The sequence below is a fragment of the Hemicordylus capensis genome, chromosome 5, assembly GCF_027244095.1.
Source record: "Hemicordylus capensis ecotype Gifberg chromosome 5, rHemCap1.1.pri, whole genome shotgun sequence".
NCBI lineage: Eukaryota > Metazoa > Chordata > Lepidosauria > Squamata > Cordylidae > Hemicordylus > Hemicordylus capensis.
Genome location: NC_069661.1, coordinates 112,242,829 through 112,264,918, shown reverse-complemented (window position 1 = coordinate 112,264,918; position 22,090 = coordinate 112,242,829). Strand labels below are relative to the sequence as shown.

Below are 22,090 nucleotides of genomic sequence, written 5' to 3'. Positions count from 1 at the left end.
AGGTGATGCCAGAGGACTGGGGGTGGGCAGGTGGGAACAACCCCCAGACAGGTAGCTGATCCCCCACAACTGCCAAATTATAAACTGGAAATTAAAATAAGTCTGCAATCCTTAGCATGCTTAGTCGACAGTTAACTCCAACAATAAAACTGAAAATCTGAATTTGCTTTAGAGAAAGTATGTTTAGGATTTGATCATTAATATAAATGACGGGGCTGTTAGGTCTTGTTCAGAAGTCCAACGTGCAGATCAAAGCTTGTGTGCTTGGTTCCTTTTGCCCCTCTTCCATTGCGTGCGTACATGCGCCACTGCTGTGTTCAGCTACAGTAAGTGTATTTAGGATTGCAGTCTTAGCTACCTGCTGAATTTTGTTGATTTTTTGCATGGGTTTTTTTAGATAGTTAATTAAGACGTTTAATCAATTAACCTAACCAATTATTGATTAAACATTTCAGCCCCATTGCCACCTGTTCATGATTTTGAAGGACAACTTGTATTTTAGGAGGTCTGGTAATGTGTGTGTGTGTTTGTGTGAGTGTGAGAGAGAGAGAGAGAGTTATCATTAGAGTTAGAGTTGGGGAGAGGGGAGAGAACCAACAGTGAAATAAAATAAGCTGCTTGTTTTTCTTAAAGGAAATAATAAAGGTAAGTGCACATGTGCAAATATAAGGCCTACTGTTGTTCTCTTTGAAAGCAACCAACGAGTCCAAATGGGCTCTAGTCCACAAATGCTTTTGCTGTTGTAAATGTGTTAATCTTTAAGGTGCCAAAATTCCTTTTGCTATTTAAGTTAAAGTAAATTAACACAGCTACCCCTCTGGAATTTACTATTATTTTGTTTGGGCAAAGAAAAATGATTTCCTTCTTGAAAATCTGAAATTGCCTGAGGAAATAATACAGGACTCTATTGACCATTAAGCATTAGTGACCTGTTTTCCAGAGTTGTTCTTAAATAACCAGAGCACCATTTGGAGGGGGGGTCAGGTGATGGAAGGTGTGCCCCCTTTTTGGGCTTCAAACCACACTTGATTACTTCTTAGGTACATCTATATCTCTGGACAACTTGCTGGCTCTACATATGGAGTGATTAATAACTATAAACCACTAAATGGACTTATATACCGGGTATGCATTCCAAGGGAATAAATCCCTTTGCTCGGGGAGGGGGGAGGGAGAGGGGGGCGGTTTGACTGTCTGGTGATCACATTGTGAGATATTAAAAATGTAACCACAACAACTGCTGCAAAAATATACTGTTTTATTTTCAAATTTGTGAATACATCTAAGAGCAGTACTTTGAAGCATGCTCTGAAACTTGCCTTTCCCCATGGGAACTTAACATGGCAACCCTCTTCAAAATTGCCACACAACAGCTGTATTTATTTCAATGTGTATTTGTTCTGCTTTTTTACAAATACAAGCAGTGTAGCATACAAATGTCAAAAAATAATAAAACTAATATGTTATTAAACAATCAAGCCACAACTGCAACAATCAAGTAATGGATAGCACTAAAACATCATAACAGGAATTAGATCAGCAGATATGATGGACATGATCCATACTCTTCCATGTATGCAGTTCCTAAAGGTCCACATATGGGAGAGGAGTCCTATTTGGTTCAATGGGGCTGTTTTCCTTCCACCCCCTTCACCACAGACCTTGCAAGCACTGCCGAACACTAGCCATTACTTATTATACAGTAGGTAGTTGTATGAATCTCCAATCTGTACATCTAGTAGGCTGCTCTTTCCCAAACTGCTCAAACAGGCAACTGTGTGCCCTAAGAGAGGATCAGTTAAAGCTACCTATAGTGTTGCCAACTCTGAGAGAAGTGATTCCTGGAGCTATTTCTAACCATCAAAATGTTCAGGATATTATTCAAAGGTCATCTGGAGATTGATGCTGGTTCCTGAAAACTGAAGGTCAGTACTGGAGGATTGGCAACCCTATAAAGGACCATGTGAGCTTTCCATAACAGCCAATGGTTTGTGTGCTGCTGCATGTGTGCACTATGTAATGGGAAGGAGGAAATGAAGACTCCTATAGATGAATCCTATAGAGAGCTTCTCCCACATGTGCAACTTTAAAAACAGTGTATGCAAAAGGGCTTGTGTTGTGCTTTTTATTACTAGATATCCATGATTATAGAATTAACATAACATGGTCAAAAGTGCACACTAATTGTAAGCTATTGTGTATTTAATTTGCTGCAAGCCCCTATACTGAACTCATTTTGCCCTTCTGACCAGGTAAATGACTGGACTGTCCCTCATATGGCAAATTAAAATATGTCAATCTGATACATCTAATCTCATTTTCTAACAAATGCCACTTTAAATAGAAGAAAATAAAAAAAAACAGCCTGTTCTTACCAAGACTGCTGGGTCACTTTGTTTGGCCAATTGGCACGACACATGTTCGCTGTGCTGTTGTAGCGTGTTGTGAATGGTACCAGCTGGCTGTAAATTGGGTATGGCATCATGATAGTAAAGGAGAGGCACCAAGTTGTGGTAATCACCTTCAACGCGTGTGATTTAGTCTGCCAGACTCGAGACTGCAATGGTTTGCAAATGGCACTGTATCTCTCCAAAGATATTGCAACCAGGTTGAATGTAGATACACTGACTGAGATACCTATGCAGGGTGAGAGAGGAAGGACAGCAGAGAGACCAAAAGGTTATCACCACTTGTTTCAGAAAGTTTCTGAGTTTCAGTAGATGGGACCGAGTTCAGTGGCTGAGAGAGGAAACCCAACCCTAACCCACACCTCACACCATCAGCCAGTCAGTACCAGTTTATAGGAGCATGCCCTTAAGAGATAGTCTAGGTCTCCATTGTTGGACTCTGTGAGTCTTATCCAAAGAAAGTAAATCCTGACTGAAAAATGCTGAAGTCAATGGAACTTATGTCAATCACAACTAACTTGTCTCCTTGATTTCAATGGTTCTTAGTCGAGACAAGTCACTTTCTTTAGATACAAGCAAGTGGTTCCAGATCAACTTGGCATCTGGGTTATTGACCTTATTAACGTGAGTGGCAGGCAGAGACTATGGCTCTGGCATGTGCCCAAGTGTGCACTTATTATTTATTTGATTTATATACCACCCTTCCAAAATGGCTCAGGGCGGTTCACAGCATGATAAAAACAATTAAAACAAATAAACAATTAAAATCAAACTATTAAAACACAATAAAACCAATAAAACAACTAAAAGCCCTGAAAATCAGGGCAACAATTTTAAACAATTTAAAACAGTTAATCATTTAAAACCCTGGAAGGCCAGGCCAAATAGGTAGGTTTTAAGGGCTCTCCTGAAGGATGGCAATGATCTCAATTTACGAATTTCTGCTGAGAGTGCATTCCACAACCCAGGAGCAGCTACAGAGAAGGCCCACCTCTGTGTTGCCACCAGAAGAACCGGTGGCAACTGGAGATGGACCTCCTCAGATGATCTTAAGGTATGGTGGGGATCATGTAAAAGAATGTGCTCTCTTAGATAACTCGGACCTAAGCCATTCAGGGCTTTAAAAGTAATAACCAGCACTTTGTATTTTGCCCAGAAACATATCGGCAGCCAGCGTAGCTGTTTCCAAACAGGCATAATATGGTCTCTCCGGGTTGCCCAGAGACCTACCTGGCTGCCGCATTCTGAACTAACTGAAGTTTCCGGACAACGTACAAAGGCAGCCCCACGTAGAGCGCATTGCAGTAGTCAAGCCAGGAGGTTACCAGCTGATGTACCACTGTTTTGAGGTCATCCTCTCCAAGGAATTGGCGCAGCTGTCGAATCAGCCGGAGCTGATAGAAAGCACTCCTGGCCATGGCCTCCACCTGAGATACCAGGGTGAGGCCTGGGTCCAGGAGTACTCCCAAGCTGCGCACCTGCTCCTTCTGGGGGAGTGTAACCCCATCCAGCACAGGGAGATCTAACTCATCCCTCAGATTCTGAGCCCCCACAATGAGCGCCTCCTTCTTGCTTGGATTCAGCTTCAATTTGTTCTTCCTCAACCAGCCCATTACTGCCTGTAGGCAGGCATTTAGAGAATGAGTGCCATTTCCTGAAGATGAAAAGGAGAAGTAGATTTGGGTGTCATCAGCATACTGATACCCTGATGACCTCACCCAGTGGTTTCATGTAGATATTAAAAAGCATTGGTGACAGAATGGAAGCCTGGGGGACTCCATATAGCAGCTCTTGTTTTGAGGAGCAACTGTCACCAAGCTCCACCATCTGGAATCTACACAAGAGAAAGAGAAGAGACCACTGCAAAGCTGTGCCCCCTACCCCAACTTCCCCAGGCAATCCAGAAGGATACCATGGTTGATGGTATCGAACGCTGCCAAGAGATCCAGAAGAACCAGCAGAGTCACACTCCCTCTGTCGATTCCCCGGTAAAGTCATCCATCAGCCCGACCAAGGCTGTCTCAACCCCATAGCCAGCCCTAAAGCCAGTTTGAAATGGGTCTAGATAATCAGTTTCCTCCAAGACTGCCTGGAGCTGGTCGGCCACCACCCTCTCAATCACCTTGCCCAACCAAGAGAGATTGGCCTGTAACTGTCCATCACTAAGGGTTCCAGAGAAGGCTTCTTTAGCAGTGGTCTAATCAGTGCCTCCTTCAAACAAGGAGGCACCCTACCATCCCTCAGTGATGCGTTTATGATATTAACTAGGCCATCTCCAACAATCTCCCTGCTAGATAGAAGCAGCCAAGTCGGGCAAGGATCCAGAGAGCAGGTGGTAGGCCTCATCGCCCCAAGCAGCTTGTCCACATCCTCAGGAGTCACAGATTGAAACTGATCCAATCTAATACTGCAAGAGGGGTTGCTGGACACCTCCTCCATAGACCCTGCAAAAACAGTGGAGTCCAAGTCGGCCCGAATACAGGAGATCTTGTTTGCAAAAAACCCATTAAAGGCATCACAGCAGAAAGAACCCGGGGACCGATTTGAAGTAGAAGGAGCAGAAATCAAACTCCTCACAACCCAGGATAGCTCCGCTGAGCGCGAACCTGCAGCCAGAATGCGCGCAGACCAAAAGCTCTTCTTTGCCGCACGCACCGCTACCGCATAACTCTTCAAATGGGTCACATGCTATATCCTGTCAGATTCGAACCGAGTTCTCCTCCACTTGCACTCTAGTCGCCTACCCAACTGCTTCAGCCCCCGCAACTCCTCAGTATACCAAGGGGCCATTTTTGAAGCAGGTTGGAAGGGACGCTTAGGAGCAATCATATTTACTGCCCTGATGAGTTCCCTGTTCCAGGTTCCCACCAGGGCATCGACAGAATCACTGGCCACACCAGCGTCAAAATCCTCCAAGGCCTTTTGAAATCCCACTGGGTCCAGCAGCCTTTTCGGACAGACCATTCTAATAGGTCCACCACCCCTGCAGGGGTGGATTGTGGTTGTGAGACCAACCTTAACCAGGTAGTGGTCCGTCCATGACAATGGGGAAACGACAGGATCCCCCATCCATGGAACACCCTCCTGATCAGAACAAAAGACCAAATCAAGTGTGTGGCTGGCAACATGAGTTGGTTCAGAAACTAATTGGGATAGGCCCATAGTTGTCATGACCACTATGAACTCCTGAGCTGCACCAGACAAGCCAGTGGATATTGAAGTGGATATTGAAGTCCCCCAGCACTAAAAGTCTAGGAGACTCCAACACCAACTCCATGACCAGCTCCATCAGCTCAGTTAGGGAGTCAGTTGGGCAGCGGGGTGGACGGCACACCAACAGAATCCCCAATCTATCCCTAATTCCCAGCCACAAAAATATGCACTCGATATAAGTCAGCTGTCTCACAGGGGCCCTGGTAAGGGAAATGGTATTCTTATGGACCACAGCCACTCTACACACCCCGCTCACATCCTCTAGCCTGCTCCATGACAGAATAACCTGGTGGGAGAAGCTGAGCCCACACAGGACCACTCGCCTCCCCCAACCAGGTATCAGTTATACATGCCAGGTCAGCTCCCTCATCTACGATCAGATCGTGGACAATAACCCCTGCTAACGGGGCAAAGAGGCACCTTTTACCGCGGTGATTCTCTTTATTTAGCAGGGGGAGAGTAACTGGCCCTATCCACCCTCAGCACAGTACCTCCAGTGACTGTTGCTAGTGCCTATCTTATGTTTCTTTTTAGAATGTAAGCCCATTGGAGACAGGGAGCCATTTTATTTATTTATTATTTCTCTGTGTGCTGAGCTATTTTTGGAAGGGTGGTATAGAAATCAAAATAATAACAACGCCTGTCTGACTGTGTAAAATAAAATAATAATAATATCGGTCTTGTTCTGAACTGACCTGGCATTACAGAGGAGCAAGGCCAGACTCTGTGGGTCGTTGGGGCTGCTCCCCAAGGCCTGAGAGTTGACAGAGCTGTTGGAAGTGGAAACAGTTACTAAATTACTAATTTCCCTTCCCCTGTAATGGCCAGCTGCTCTGCCGGCACCAATTCTTCTGTTCCCCACCACAACAGTAATAGCTGCCTCAGAAACACTGGGCGCACTCCCAGCACCATCCCCCTCAAGAGAGCCCAAACACATATCTGCAAAAGGCCTGGCCCGGCCCAGCCCCACCCTCAGTCCCACCTCCAAAGGCCCAGCCCCAAAGGCCCAGCCCCCTTTGGCGGCTTGCTTCAGCAGCCGCCTACAGGCAGCCTGATGGCTACACCTTTGGCGAGCCTCCCTGCCTCCAACAAGCCCTGAAAGCCACACCTCTCACGTGTAGCTCCCAGAACGAGCAGCAGGTGGTTCTCCTCAACAGTTTGGGGGCTGGAGGCTGGCGACCAGCCAGCTAGAACTTGGCAGCAGACAAGCAGGCTGCTCCCCATCTGGGCTGGAAGCAAATGTATACTAAAGGGTTCAGGACAGCTTCAGTTTACAACTCATCAAAGCTACCATAATGGGTTATTTCTCTATTACGTTATGGTAAGTTACTGAGTTTCCTAAAAACAGATTAGTAATGCGAATCAATGTATTGTGGGGTGTGTGCCATAATTTTTTATGAAGATATTTTTATTTATGAATTGTTTTCTATCAAGAAAGTGAGGGTTGCTCAGTCATTTTAAAATGTTACAGTGGACTTGCAAATAACTTTTTTAGCTACACTAAATGGTGCCACTCTTATTAGTAGCTTGGCAATAATTGGATTTTATTGTATAAATTGTGTTTATTTTTTTAAAAAATGCTATTACTACTAGCATTTTTAAAATGCTATTACTACCCACCCCAAAAAGCAGGGTGAAGAAATTATGAAGAATAAAGAGTCTCAATAGCGATTGATCAGTTAATCCACCTTTTGCTGAATGTAGTCCCTGCATGAAGCTTCATGTTTAAGCAACATCAGTGTTCTCCCTCTGACAAATTCTACTTTTGTAGAAACAGTGATAATTTATTCATACGAGATGTTATCAAAACATTGTATACTGACAAGGAAGTTAGTTCTGAAGTTGTTTGTAGAGGTAAAGGACACCAAACGGATGCTAACATATGAAGAACTCTTAATAATGACTCTTCATATGAGTTATTATGAACTTATAATAACTCAGTTTCCAAGTTCTTAGTTAACTAATAGAATTAGGAATTTTGACTGCCCCTATTCAGGTCAGCTCGGAACTTCTCCGGGGTTGTTGTTTGTGTCTCTTGAGATGTTAATCTCCTTTAAGACAGGGAATCATAATTTTATTCTATTTTCATTTGCAATGTAAACCACTTTGAGAACTCTTTTGTGTCTTGAAAAGTGGCATATAAATATTTAATATAATGATAACTGGAAGTTATCCAGACATGGCTTCATGCCATGGAGTATCTGAAGAGCGAATGTGCTTAGCAGCAGATTCGTAGCTGTTTAATTCGGGGAATTAAATGGACCATTCACATAGAGTCGGCTCCTCTCCACATTCCTTGCAAATCTTTTTCCTGTGTGCATTCCCAAAGCTTGCTCTGTTTTTTCTCTCCAACCAATCACATCCCAGAAGAGGAGGCAAGAGACCTTTTGTTGTTGTTGTTAGTTTGACAGTTGGCATTCCGCAAGATTGACTAGTCAAAACAACAGAAACCCAAACCCAAACGCTTAACCCAAAGCGTTATCTCAGTGAATGTATCTGCGTGGATGTTTGTAGAAACCACTCTAAATTTTGCGGGGTCATTTATATCCTCAAGGCAGGCATAACAACTGGGAGATCCTCTAGGACAGGTTTTCTTATCCTTGGACCCCAAGATGTTGGACTACAACTCCCATCATTCTCAGCCACAAAGGCCATGTCTGGGGATGATGGGAGTTGTCGTCCAACAATATCTGGGGACCCAAGGTTAAGAAACCCTGCTATAGGATAACTTATTAGTTATTCCAGACTTGAGTCCTGGAACCTCTCATTTTTGAAAATTAAGCTCTGAGTTTCCAACACACGGTCAAAAATCACTCCCTCCATTAGCCTCCCCCCCAAAAAAAACAAACCTTGCACCCATCCTGTCTTTATAAGGGTCCCCACAACCACCACTTACTTACTTACTTATTCATTCATTCATTCGATTTCTATACCGCCCTTCCAAAAATGGCTCAGGGCGGTTTACAAAGAGAAATAACAAACAAATAAGATGGCTACCTGTCCCCAAAGGACTCACATTCTAAAAAGAAACACAAGGTAGACACCAGCAACAGTCACTGGAGGTCCTGTGCTGCGGGTGGACAGGGCCAGTTACTCTCCCCCTGCTAAACAAAGAGAACCACCATGTTAAAAGGAGCCTACCCACAAAAGTTGTGCTCCCTGCACCACAACACTACCTCCCCATCGCCAGTGAAAGCATGTGCAGCTGCACATTTTGCCTGCACTCCATCCTAAGTAAACACTGCCAAAGCTGCATGATTGATCACAAGTAGTTTCTCTCCCCTCCAGCCTTCGGTTTCCAGCTGGCTTGCTGGGAAAAGGCAGGCTATGGGGGAGGGGGAAGGAAGGCAGTGTTGAAGAAGTACACAGCAAGCAGTCCTTCCAGTGTCCAGAGCCCTTTGCTAGATTTCTCTTATTACAGATTCCGAAAGGGCAGCGGCTCTCCGTTTAGCCCATTTCAATAACAGCTTGGATTCTTCCCAAGCAAAGCTAGCCACAGTCGGGAAAGCAGACAATAAAGAACACAGCTGGCAAACTCCCCTTCCTTGCGGAAGACCGGCGGGACCAATTGCCAAGCATTCCCCTCTGCTGACTCTTGATGTTCCACAAATCCACCCAGCAAATATTTTAAAAACAACAATAATGAAAGTGGGAGTTTTGAAAAAAGCTGATTTATTGGCAATAGTCCCTCCACACATCACGGTGAAGCGTAGGGGCATACCAGAAACCTCAGTTTTTTCAGAAAAAGCTGCTGCAAATAGAGGGGTTTTTTTTTTTACCCCAGACATAATTCGGGCTAAACTAGAATGTGCAGCCCTAATTCAGGGGAAGCCAGAACTGTGAGTGAACTGGTTCCTGATAGCCCGCTGTAACTTTGGGGTAAATCCAGCTGATATGTGAAGTCACACCCTCCATTCTGGAGGAGATGCGAGCTAAAAGCCATGTGTGTAAAAGCCCCTGCGGATGCTAGGGCCTTGACAAAAAGGTTTCTACACAACAAAGATCTAAGTTAGGGATATGTTTCCCCCATTATCATGTCAGAATAGTATAAGGGAATTCTTAGTGCTTAGTGCTTAGTGCTAATGTGAATTAGTGCTTAGTGCTTCTAATTCTTAGAAGCCAGCTTGATATATATCACAGGAAAGGGAGCACCTTCTATACGAGGATGGGATGCAGAATTTGGGGATTTTTAGTTTGGAAAAAAGACATGTTGGGAAAACATGGTACAGCTTTATATAACTATGCATGGTGTGGAGAAAGTGGATAGAGTTTTTTTCTCCTTCTCTGCAAATCCTATAACTTGGATCACCCAAACATGTTGGTGGTAGATTAGGATGGACAACAACAAGCGTCCACTTCTTCATATACTGCACAATGAATTGGTTGTTTCCAGAAGACAGTGCTGAGGGACTGCTAGTCTAAGCCATGGCGGTTATTCTTTGTGGTTTCACCCGGAAGTTTTTCACACCCGGCATTTAGTTTGTATCTCCTCCAGAATGGAGGTGTGTATTCACATATCTGCCAAATTTACCCTGAAGTCCCTGTGAGCTACCAGGGAGCACTTCACACACAATTTGCGGTTTTCATCACACAGAGTGTAGCCCAATTTATATCTGGAGTTTAAAAATCAATGTTTTGCATCTGTTTTGGGGGCAACTTTGAACTCACAGTAAAGCCTTTCAGAAAACCTGCAGTAAAGCCTGCTTTCTGGGAAAGCTCCTGGTTATGTGTTGTCCTCCATGCTGTTTAACATCTCTTCTTCCCTTTTATTGTTGGGTGCTTTTAATACATGATTGGGGAAACAAAACTGACTTTATAGGGAAAGTGGGGTTGACATTGGAGGAGTCTTGAGAAGCTCTCACCATGAACTTCTAAAGGCAGAATATAAGTGAAGTAGGTCAATCTTTACTTATAAGAAGAATAACAATAATGATGTTCCCAGGGTGAGACTCATCCATTGCAGTCTGGGTACACAGTTCCTGCAATTTCCCCAAATATGGGCAACTTGACTGCATAATTTATAGTAGAATAACTTTAAAACTCAACCTTAACACCTATTTAGTGGCTCAAACTGCACTATGATAGCAAATACGTTCCTCTCAACATTTCAATAGCTTGCTTTCATACATCACTGTGAATGACAAGTCTGAGAGTGATCACCAGCCACTCATAATTGATTGTGACAGGCAAACCTTTTGGGGAAGGCTAGCCAGGGTTCCAAATCATGTGACAAGCTCTGATTGTGCAGACGTCTAGGGTGTGTGGACAGCAGGTTCCTCAGTGTGAGGGGCATGTCTAGTTGGTGAGTTCCCTGCGTTCAGTGAATGCAGGAAGGGTAATGTATGCATAGGGCTAATGTAATAATGTAATGTATGCATAGGGCTAATGTAACGTTGGAAACGAAAAAAAGAGTAACAATCTTAAGATGGCTGTGGGCTAGCTTAAAGGTAACTGCTATTGAATGCTACAGAACACCATTTTGGACCCTTGTGGCACACAGATCAAAGGCATCGAAACCTGTGATGAACTGAGTGCTCAAATTGCTTGTCTTGATGACCCCTTAACCACTTTTTAAAGAGGACCATAGGGGATCATGACCTGGCTAAAATGGATGGGGTCAGCAGTGAGGCATGTGGATTTCATTAAGAGCTCCTCTGCTTTTCTCCCCATATTTGACTCACTTCCTTGATGCCCAGATAATGTTGGGAAAGTGGGGAGTCCACTTAACAAGCTTTTAACTATGATTCCAATCAACTAATGGTGTTACACCTCCAGATTAAATGTCTAGAAGTGATGGAGATTGACCCAAAGCTAACTGTAACTACTGAAGTTAAAAGATTAATCCAATGAGGATTTACTTGTAATAAACCTCCTGGCAAAGACATCAGGCTTCCTGAGATCTTTTTGAATAAAGCCTATTGACAGGTACCTACCCTAGCAAAATGGTATTCATATATTATAAACATGTATGGTAAGATTCTTGCAGGGTGGGAGATGAGTATTACGGCCCCAATATTTTAAAAAGGATATGAAATAGAACCTGCCCCAAACTACTGTCCAAATCAGCTTGTTAAAATTCACTTCAAAGATATGTACCTGTTTCTTACACCATGAACTGGAGAAAATGGGCATATTTATGTTTGTTTTAAAATATATGTGTAGGATTTAAGCAAAGGGAAGCACAACCTGTTAAAGTGTTTTATCCTTGGCCACATGATTCACAAATATATTCAAGGCGAAAGAAGCAATTATATGTAGCATTTGTCAATCTGACTGCTGCCTTTGTCAAGATAAACTGTGGCTTCGATTATGGAGCACAAGCATCAACAGACAATGATTTGCCTTGATTAGAAAGGTCTCTACAGACACAATAATTAAAGTTGGAAGGAACTGAGTGGCAGCTTACAAGAGGTGGGGGGCAGGGCGTTAAAGCAAAGCAGCCTCTCTACTTTTTTTCAGCAATGAAATTCCAGAATTAGATCACTCATGGGATTCATTCCTATATGGTTCCATACTCCTCGTTCTCTGCTTAAAATGAATGAGAACATACTGCCAGGAAAATGCTTCCTAGAACAAGAAAAGGATGAACCTAGGAGTAACGACAATCCAGTGGGAGGGGAAAAATCGGATATTCAGTATTAATCCCTAGAATTAAAAACATGAGTCTAGATTAATAAAAACATGATTTAAAAACAGGATGAAGGAACACTTTTCTTATCTAGACACGGAGACCATGTGCCTCATTATTTTCATCTCTTTCCATGTTTTTGGCATTTGTTCAAAGCTGACCATGCTCTAAAAGGGTTCTGTTCGCAATCTTGTATCCAGCGCCATGTGCAGATTCTTTTTTGCATTATTGCTGCAATCATATGCACATTTACTTGGGAGTAAGGTCTACTGAACCTAGTTGGCCTTTCTTCTGACTAAACATGCAGAGCATAGAAAGGGCTTGTATGGCTCCAAATGAAAACTTCTCAGTATCTGGAGGGGCATTATGATATGCCTTGTTACTAGAACAATCCTTGCATATCTATGGAGCTCAGCTAATTGTGAATGTTTTGTCATTACTATGTGCTTCATTGTATTATATATGCTGAGTTCAGAAAGGAAAAAAATTATGGAGAAATTGTTAGTCAGTTCAGACAATCTGGCTGATACTAGCCCTATTCAGACATTATGTTGTATGTGTATAGATTCTGTACATTAGTACATGTTTTTGTGTGGATGACTGTACCTGCATTCATATTAAAAATGGACCTGGATATGGGTCTCTCAAATGCATAGTACAGATGGGGAATGTATTGCTGTACCTGTGTTCAACATAAAATGTGAATAGCTATCTGTATCTGTATACATTGCACACTCATATGATTCAGCATAGTGTTTGAATAGGGACACTAAATTTATCAGCTATCTAATCAAGAGACATATGTTATGTACAGACTGGCAAAATGTGCAATGGCCATGCAGAAACTGAGAACAAGTTTGTTGAAACAAATGATTGTAAAAATATACATCTATATTGTGTTTAGCTCTTTTTAAAAATGTCTTATTGAGTCGGAATTTCAATGTGTTGCTCACTCTTATTCTGAAATATATGATGACCTAATTAGTAAAGTAACAATGAAGTATAAGTATTTCTCCCAACTCTTGATAGATAATTCAAAGGTTTCGGAGCTCACCCACATTGCTAATAAAAGGCAGCAAATTGCTTTCAAAATTAAATGAACTTTTTCATCTTATTTATAGGGAAGGGGTTGATTCATTTTTGACTGATTTACCACTTTAGCTCTCCAGATGCACACTTGTCTAAGTCAGTTAAAATCTGTATCTAGCAGAGCAGAAAATTAGAACATCAGTCAAGAGAGCAACCTTGTAGATTCATCAATGTTATTCCAGGTTTATAGTCAGGATGTCTCAGTGAAATAGGACAGCTGGGGCACTGTAGTTGATATATTTCTTGAGAAGGTCCATCCTTGATTTTTTAAATTTTTCCCCCCTTCTTTAGAATTAAGACATCATCAGTGTGTAGTTTTGGAATGTTTGTATTCACAGTGATCTATTAACACTGGAGTAATCTGGACTAATAAAGCAGCAAATAGAGGTTAACATTTCATCAAGGGCTTAATAGAAATTGCAAAATTGTGATCATTCAAGCATCACAGACCTCAGATGTTCAGGATTTAATAACAGAGAGCCAACACAATATGTTTTTCTAAAATGTCAAGTTTCTAGTTCTCAGGAGTGTTCAGGAAAGCTTGAAAATATGTGAGCAGCAACTGATGAAAGATGTAGGCAGGGTAAAAGAGCAGGACCTCTAGTCTTGAATGTCTCCTTCCTTTTTCCAATCACCCTTTTCCCAACCCACTTTCTCTCCTCTATACATTGTGCAATTCAAGAATTTGATCAAAGGTGTCCTAAAAGCTTTGGTTTACCAAGGTTCCCCCTTCTCCTCAGTGTTACAAACAGTCCCATGTGTGCATGTCTGCTAATTTTACACAAATCATTCTGCAATTAGAATTTCAGTGTTTTTAGGATTACTTTGCACATGCTGGTTTCCATACTTCCTATATTTTTTATGTGTAGAGAAATGAATATGCACATGTACACATTCCAGTGTGACAAATGAGCACACCTCCACTTCACCACATATACTTTTGCTGAAGCAGACTCCCCTGCAGTGATCATAAGAAGCATGCTTTTTTCTGGCATGGGGAGGGTGGGGAAAGGAATATGAAGTAAAACAGTTATGTGTGAAGCAGCTCTTAGTGCTGTAATGTAAACTTGAAAGTAACCTGCTTAGTTGTTGATCCCTCCATTTTTAGAACTAATTAAACCAGCCTTAAATATTTTTTGTAGATTTCTTTTTTACACCTCCATGCCACTATGCAGCCTATAACATTACTGAATATCAGTAGATTATTTATAATGGTGACTTAGTAACACAGGGTAGTTGCTACAGCTCAGTGCTTAATTAAAGGGTTCCAGCTTCATTCCCTGGAATCTCCATATAGGGCTGGGAACACCTTGTCTGTATTCCTGAAGATATGCTGCCAGTCAAGAGACAATAATAACTGAAATGAACTAATGGGCTGACCAGGGGCGTAACTATAATAGGGCAAGGGGAGACAGTTGTCTGGGGGCCCATTGCCTTGCGGGGGGGGCAGACTCAAGTCACATGACTGACTCCCCCAGCCGTGCAGCTGCCCGGGCTTCCTTCAGTTGTATTGATCCTCCGAAATTGATGTGAGTGACCTGGAGCTACCAGAACAGCATTTCTTTCTCTAGTACCATTAAATGACTTGCATCAATTACAAAACCTTAAAAAAAAATTAGGATGATGTTCTATTGTGGCACATAGGATATATATATCTCCTGAGCTGAGTTTCAGTAAGGGGGGGCATTTTAAAATCTTGTCTCTGGGCCCACTCCAACCTTGCTACCCCCCTGGGGCTGACTCAGTATCCTTTGTTCAATACAGGGTGCTGGCTAGGTCTGCTGGGTTTCCATGTACCTCCCCACAAACTGGGTGAACCCCTGGACCACACATCCCCCTGCAGGTTTGCATTTTAAGTAAGTGGTGGGCAAACTGTCTTTTGAAGATGTTTGTCTGCCATTACTGATCTTCATAGACATCCAGGTTTTCTTAGAACAGTGTTTGCAAACTATTGCCATCCCTTTTAGGCATTTTTAAAAAAATCACAGATCTGCACAGTATTTGATGACTGACCAAATATTAGCCAACATCCCGACTCATGCAGTGTGGATGTGCAAGGAAGATGGGTCTGTACTGTGAGAGCTTTCCTAGCTGTGCAGCCTCAGGCATGTTGTCAGAGGGTGGCAAATTCTGATGATCTGCTCTGCTTCCAGATGTGCCCTGTGCCACCTGAAAAAGTATGTCCTTGGTCACACAGTCCACAGGGACATACCTTCAGCGGATAGAAGGCATTTTCAGAGGCAGAGCAGACTGCTGAAATTCACTCCCCTATCACCACTATTGCCTTTCCTAGGGTGTGGAAGATTGTGCCTTTCCTAGGGTGTGGAAATGCTGCACAGCTAGGACAGCTATGGACATATCTTTCTGGCACCTCCACACACTGCGTTAATCAGGATGTCAGGCATTGTATCTTAATTTCATAGTCACATTGCATTTCTTTTGTTCTTTTCGGCTGCAGTTTTGCTGGTAAAATGGTTTTGAGTGGCAACCGTAAAATTTATCTGAGAAAAGTGCAATTTACCATAGCCCATGTTAACAAACTATGAAGCTACTAGTGGGCCCGGGCACAGAGCATCTGTGCCTCTAGCTGGCCCGCCTCTGCGGCCTGGCCCGCCGCGGCCGGGCCCGCCGCCTTGCCTCCGCAGCCGGGCCTGCCGCCGCCGCCTGGCCCACTTGCCTCCGCAGCCGCCCAGCCAGGCAATTCTCCTGGGTGTGCCAGGACCAATCAGGCATCCCCGCAGCCCAGACAATCAGCTGGGCTGCCGGGACGCATTTTTCCTGGGCACACCCAGGAGAAATATATATATAGATTCCCACGATCACTGGAAAGCAGGCTAAGGGAGCTTAGCCCGCTTTCCAGTGGTTGTGGGTGCTCCCAAAGTGGCTAGCCCGCCTAAACCATCCTCCTCTTAAATATGAGGTTAATGGAGCGAGCGCTCTGTTGACCTCATTTTGTTGCTCGTATGTCACCATGGCGCGCGGTGACACACGAGTAGACCCCCAGCTGGGAAGCTGCAAGCAGCCTCCCGGGCTTGGGGGTCTCTCCAAGATGCCCCACGCACTTGCGTGGGGCATCCTGGAAATTCTGCGGGCCGCGTGGCCCCTGATCCCTGCAGCCCCTGCTGGCTCCATGATGGAGCCAGCAGTCATGTGGGTGGCCGATCTGGCTGCCCAGCTACGAGTGTCTGCTCGTCTGCGGGGAGAGCGGACTAAGCCTGCTCTCCCCGCAGAACACCCCTAGGCACTTCACACATGTCGTGTGAAGCGCCTCTATATTTTAAGACTTATTTAAATGACAACTAGGTGTTGGGCTCAAAAACATATTATTTATTTATGCTATGACATTTTATTATTTATTTATTTACTACATTTTCATACCACCTTTCTGCCTTGACAAAGGCACACAAAGCGGTTTACAGTTTTTAGCAACTGTATTGTTTCTCTTAATTCCCTAAAGGGATGTTGATGCTGTTATAAATGTCACACTAATATATTCCCTTGAAACTTCTTTATTATGGTAATCACCGAGGAAGGTTTCATTATTTCTGTGATTTCATATTTGCAATTAACTCTAACATTCTGAGTGGCTTTATATTTCACTGATTTAGCAATAGACTAATCAAAGATGTTTCCCATTTATTTAAAAATGAACTTTGATTCTTTATTTTTTATTCTGGACTGGCTGGACATTTTTTTCAAGTACATCAGCAGTTCAGAGAAATGGACTTCTTGTATCAGGAACATGCTGATCAATGTTTTTCAGAATTTGACTTTACCTGCTTTTCTTTTATAAAACAGATTGGGACAATTCTGAAACCAGTTAGCAGTTCTACCAGAGACAGACATTTGTACCATTTGTTTGTGTTCATGAACAATAGCTGCGTTCATTTTTCAAATGTACTTGAAAATAAGTCCATCCAGGTCAAATCTGAATTTGTTTAGTATTTGTTTAGTGGGAAGAGCTATGTGTCAGATCAGTGTTTTGATCCTAAAAGCATTAATTAGAACTGATTTCTGCTTAGGTAGCTTCCAAAAATATATGTTCAGGATCTTTAACAGATACGGTTTTTCATAAAAGCCAGTTTTTGCAAAAGGAGGCCAAAATTTTATAATCCAACTATATTCTCTTCCTTCTGTGGATGGATGGATGGATAGATGGATAGATAGATATGTTCTGGGTACAGAACAGCATGGAATTCACTCTCTATATGTGGCAGTTACAATGTAAGAAGTTAGTATCTAAAAGGAAACAGACGCTCCACTGTACATCAATATTTTCTTGCCTTTCCTCTATGGAAAAGTGATAGAAAACTAAAAACTAATTTTAAAGACACACCCTCAACTGTGACCCTCAATGTAGTTTAGTTACTTCCCTTGGGCCTAGTTCTTACACTCACTGGGGGGAACCTCCCCACATTACAAAACACAAACTAACAGGGACCCAGACTCGTTCACCCCTAGATTTTTGTGTGTGTTGTTTTTTAATAGAAGAATATTCCATCATGTAAGCCTCACCAGCAGTCTGAAATGGTACCGCCCAGACACAAGTTTACTGCCTCAGTGACCACTAGGCAGAGGTAGGGAATTCCCACATGTAAATTATACTTGTTAAGGCATTTTATGTGTATGAAAGATAACCATTTGACAGCAGTTTGCAAGTTTGTTTTCATATCTGCAGTTCTGATGATGTCCTCATTTGATGTTAAGCCATAACCCCATTAAACTGAAGCAACTTGTTTTTAAGCCATTAATCTTGCAGTCCTATAAACATTAGTGGCTTTCACATCAGACACTAAAAAGTGCCTTGGAACCTCTTGGGTGCTATTTTGTACTGTTATTGTTAATGGAAGATAGAATGCAGAAAATAAACTGACTGTACATTCTTGGCTTTTGCTGGTATTGCATGTATTACTTAGACTGATTTAAGAAAAATCCAGTTGTAAGCTGGATTCACATGTGAACGCTCCCATTAGATGTAAACTTCAAAGTAAGTTTTGATTTTTGCTGAAATAAAAACAGCTTCTAAGCTCATGTTTTGAGGACTGGGGTGTTAGTTTTAGTGTTAGTGAAACAAGCAGTACAAATTAACGACAGTGCTAAGATTAAACTCTCACTGATGACATTCAAAGATGAAAGCCAATGTGATATTATGGAGACTGACCATTCATAAAGGGTCTCATTGCAAGAACAACAACAAGCAACGACAGCAACAAAATAACCACTTCTGCCCCCAGACCACTGTCTGGAGAATAATACAATTCCCAAGAACACAGAGATTAGTCACCCCTGGTCTCTGTAACAGCCCATTTCTATCCATTTTATTCAGAAGTCCCATTAAGCTGAATGTGGCTTACTCCCAAGTAAGTGTGCCTAGAACAGCAGTGTTGGTCATCAGCTTTAAGTCCCTACCACTTCAGTATACCATAACTGAAGCCTAAGTTCTTGTAATTCTTGGCATGTTTACTTAGCAGTAAGTACTGTGAAAAAAAAGGGGGGGGGGAATCAGTGCTTTAACTTTTGATTTATTAGCTCTGTTCTTTCTATAAAGAAGTCTGTGTATAATATTGTGAGAGTTAATAAGTCTTTATAAATGAGAGTTACTCAGATCCTATGCAGAATTAAGCCCCTCTGCTTTCAAGGAAGCATGCACAGGACTGCATCTTCCAGCAAAATCTTCTCTCATTCATGCTGGCACAATAACTTGATCTCATTCATGCTGGCACAACAATCTCTTTCCAGTCCTCCTTTCAATTAAAGCTATGTTAAACAGATTCCCACAAATGCTGTGTGAACAGGTAAGGGATCTTATGAATTTGATTCTTGCAGCTGAGGAACAGCATGAAAGGATGTATCAAAGCATCCTGAAGCGAGCTTAAAATTAGGTATGTGAGCAGCAGTACTGGGCTCAGTGTCCTGATGTGTTCAGAGAGCAGCAAGAGTTTGATTAAGTGTAATATTATGACTGCCACGTAAGCAGCTTGCCCTTTCCCTTGCTTTTGTTTAGTTTAATAGCTAAAGTTGCTAGTTCCAAGGGCACTGATGGCTAGAAGCCGGTGTTTCTTCAATTAGCCATAATGGATGGTGACTACTGTCTACTAGGAATCGCTAACTGCTTGTTCAGAGGCAGTATTCCTCTAAACAGCAGGTGCTGGGGGCAAAAAAAGACAGGGCAGTTGCCTTCATCATGCCTATCTTACAAGCTTCTAGAAGCATCTGACTGGCCACACTTGGAATTAATCTATCTATCTATCTATCTATCTATCTATCTATCTATCTATCTATCTATCTATCACAATGCTAAACGTACCTGTCACTAATCCCATGCGTGGCAGCTCTCACGAGAGTTCGCGAGCAAGCTGCCGATTAGCAACGGGGATGGGCAGAAAGAAACTGCTGGCCAGGAGTACGGCTGAGCAGCTGGAAAGGAAAAGTGGTGGGCCGGCCGCCAATGGAGGAGAAGCGGTGGCCCGGCTGCCCAGGAGCACAAAATGGGGCTGGAGGAGGGGCACGAAATGAAGATGGGGGGAAGATAGGGAGAACTAGAGGCGCAGATGCTCTGCACCAGGTCAGCTAATTCTTCTTCTTCTTTTTTATTTTATGCTTTTCAACAAAAACATTCACAAAGCAGTCTAAGTAGAAAAGGGGATGAGAAGAGGGGTCCCTGTCCCAAAGGGGCTCAAGGTCTAAAACAGTGATCTTCACTATTTTTCAGGCAGGGGCCACTTTGGCAAAAAATGTTCAATGTGAGACCATTTCCCACTGTGCTGACCTCTGCACAGTTCTGCACTTTCCCCAGTGCTGAGTGGGCCCTTTTAGAGAGATGGAGCCCTAGAGCTCTAGAAGGACAGCATTGGGACAGGCTATACTGACTTGCCAGCACTCCTTGTGTGCTTTTGAAGATGGTGTGGGGACCTTTAGAGGACTCCATTTCCCTTAAAAGAGCCTCCTCACCCCCTACCCCAGTGCTGGGCAAAGTGCAGCACAGCATGGTGGGAATGGTAAACTCTCCATGTGCCAGAGAGACTGTGCAGAGTATTCAGCTTTGGCTGAAGCTTCACACAGACCCAATAAACAATCAGGCAATGAGCCCCACTTAGGGTTGATGGGGGCTGCCACTGCCCCCGGGCCTTACACTGGGCTAAACACACACACACAAAAGAGATAGTATGAATAGGGAAAGTTGTTCTTCCCCTCTCAAATATAAGAAAGCTACCACTTTAAAAGGTGCCTCTTTGCCCATTTAGCAAGTCTTGCAAAGGTATATGAGAAAACTAGATGACTATCCAGTACAGACAATAATTTGTCAGTACAATTAAAGAGGGGGGTGTCCCAACTTTCACAGATATCCTAGCACCCTCTGGGCACATCTCTATTGTGTTAAACCAGTATTTAGAATGTATGTAGAGGGGACATTTGGATGAACATTATTTCTTTAAAAAAAAAATTTAGCCACCGTGAGGCTGAGGGGTGGCTACTGGGGGGTGAATCCAGTAGTCCTCCTTCCCCCACCCAGTGGCAGCAGCCAGAGTGACGCTGAGCCTCTCCGTTGGGCCCAGCATCTCTTTCTAACTGCGAGGCACGCCTGCACAACTGAGGGAGATCGTTGCAAGCGCCATGACTGCACAGGTGTGCCTCACAGTTAGAAAGAGACGCTGGGCTGAATGGACAGGTCCAGTGTTGCTCTGGCCACTGCCGCCAAGAGGGGGGAGAAGGGCTTCTGGGCTCACCCCCCAGCAGCCACCCCTCAGCTGCACAGCGGCTGAAATAAAACAAAAAAACAAAAAACGGAGGTTCGGCACAGCAGGAGGCCCCCCAAAAGTAAGTTTTGGGGGGCCTTGCATGGGGAGGCTCATGGCAGGAGGTGGTCCAGGTGCCAAAATTGCCTAGGTGCCCTTGATTGTTGGCCTTTGAGCCCTAAAAACCTACTTGTTTGGCCTGGGCTTCCAAGGTTTTTAAATTGTTTTGAAGTATTTTAATTGGTTTTAAATGTTTCTGAATTGTTTTTACATTGTTTTTACATTGTTTTAAGCAGTGTGTTTTAAATGATGTTTGTTTTCATGTTTTTTAAACTTGTTATGCACCGCCCAGAGACTTTGGATTGGTGGTGTGCACGGAACTGCACCTCCGCGGTCTGGCACTGGGGAGGGTGGTTCTTTAAGTGTGGGGGAGGGTGAACTTACCCCTCCTGCCACTTACCCCCCTCCAGCGCTCCCACTTTTTAATGCATTTGGGGAGGCAGGGTACCTCCCTGCCACCCGCACGCTGCGCATGTGCTTCACGTCCATGTTTCGCGTGCATGCATATGTCAGGTGTGTGTGTGTGTGTGCGTGCGATGTACTCATGCAACACATGGATGTGACGTGCATGATGTGCGCACGCGCAGTCAGACTTTTGATACCTTTTGCTGAGGAATGGGGGAAGGGGTGGCTGGGAGGTAACCTGCTGCCCCAAATGTGTTAAAAATGGGAGCGCTGGAGGGGGAAAAGCGGTGGGAGTGTTAAGTACACCCTCCCCCGCCCTTAAAGGTCCACCGCTGCGGCGTCAAACTGCCAAACCAGCCCCAGGTCTGGACCGGTCTGGAGGCCTTTAGAATGGGCTCTGGACCAGTCCGTGCACATCCCTACTTTGGACGGGGCTGTCTAGAAATGTAATAAATAAACTAATAAAGACAGACAGACAAGCACTGTCTGGTTCTCCTCTCTACTGCTCAAGAGGTATATTTCTAAATAAATAGATATAAAAAGCGATGCAA

General features: G+C 43.5%; 1 protein-coding gene and 1 long non-coding RNA gene across 2 annotated transcripts in view; one reads left to right on the top strand and one right to left on the bottom strand.

The window, feature by feature from the left end:
- The window catches only part of CCKAR (cholecystokinin A receptor), a 41,510-nt gene that overhangs the window by 11,307 nt on the left and 8,113 nt on the right, over positions 1–22,090 (bottom strand). Inside the window, exon 3 of the mRNA XM_053253925.1 lies at positions 2,376–2,637. Within this exon, the coding sequence (XP_053109900.1) occupies positions 2,376–2,637 (262 nt within the window). The remainder of the gene's footprint in view (positions 1–2,375; positions 2,638–22,090) is intronic.
- Positions 584–22,090, top strand: part of LOC128326674 (uncharacterized) — a 40,823-nt gene continuing 19,316 nt past the window's right edge. The window contains exon 1 of the long non-coding RNA XR_008308188.1: positions 584–645. This is a non-coding gene — a long non-coding RNA (uncharacterized LOC128326674). The remainder of the gene's footprint in view (positions 646–22,090) is intronic.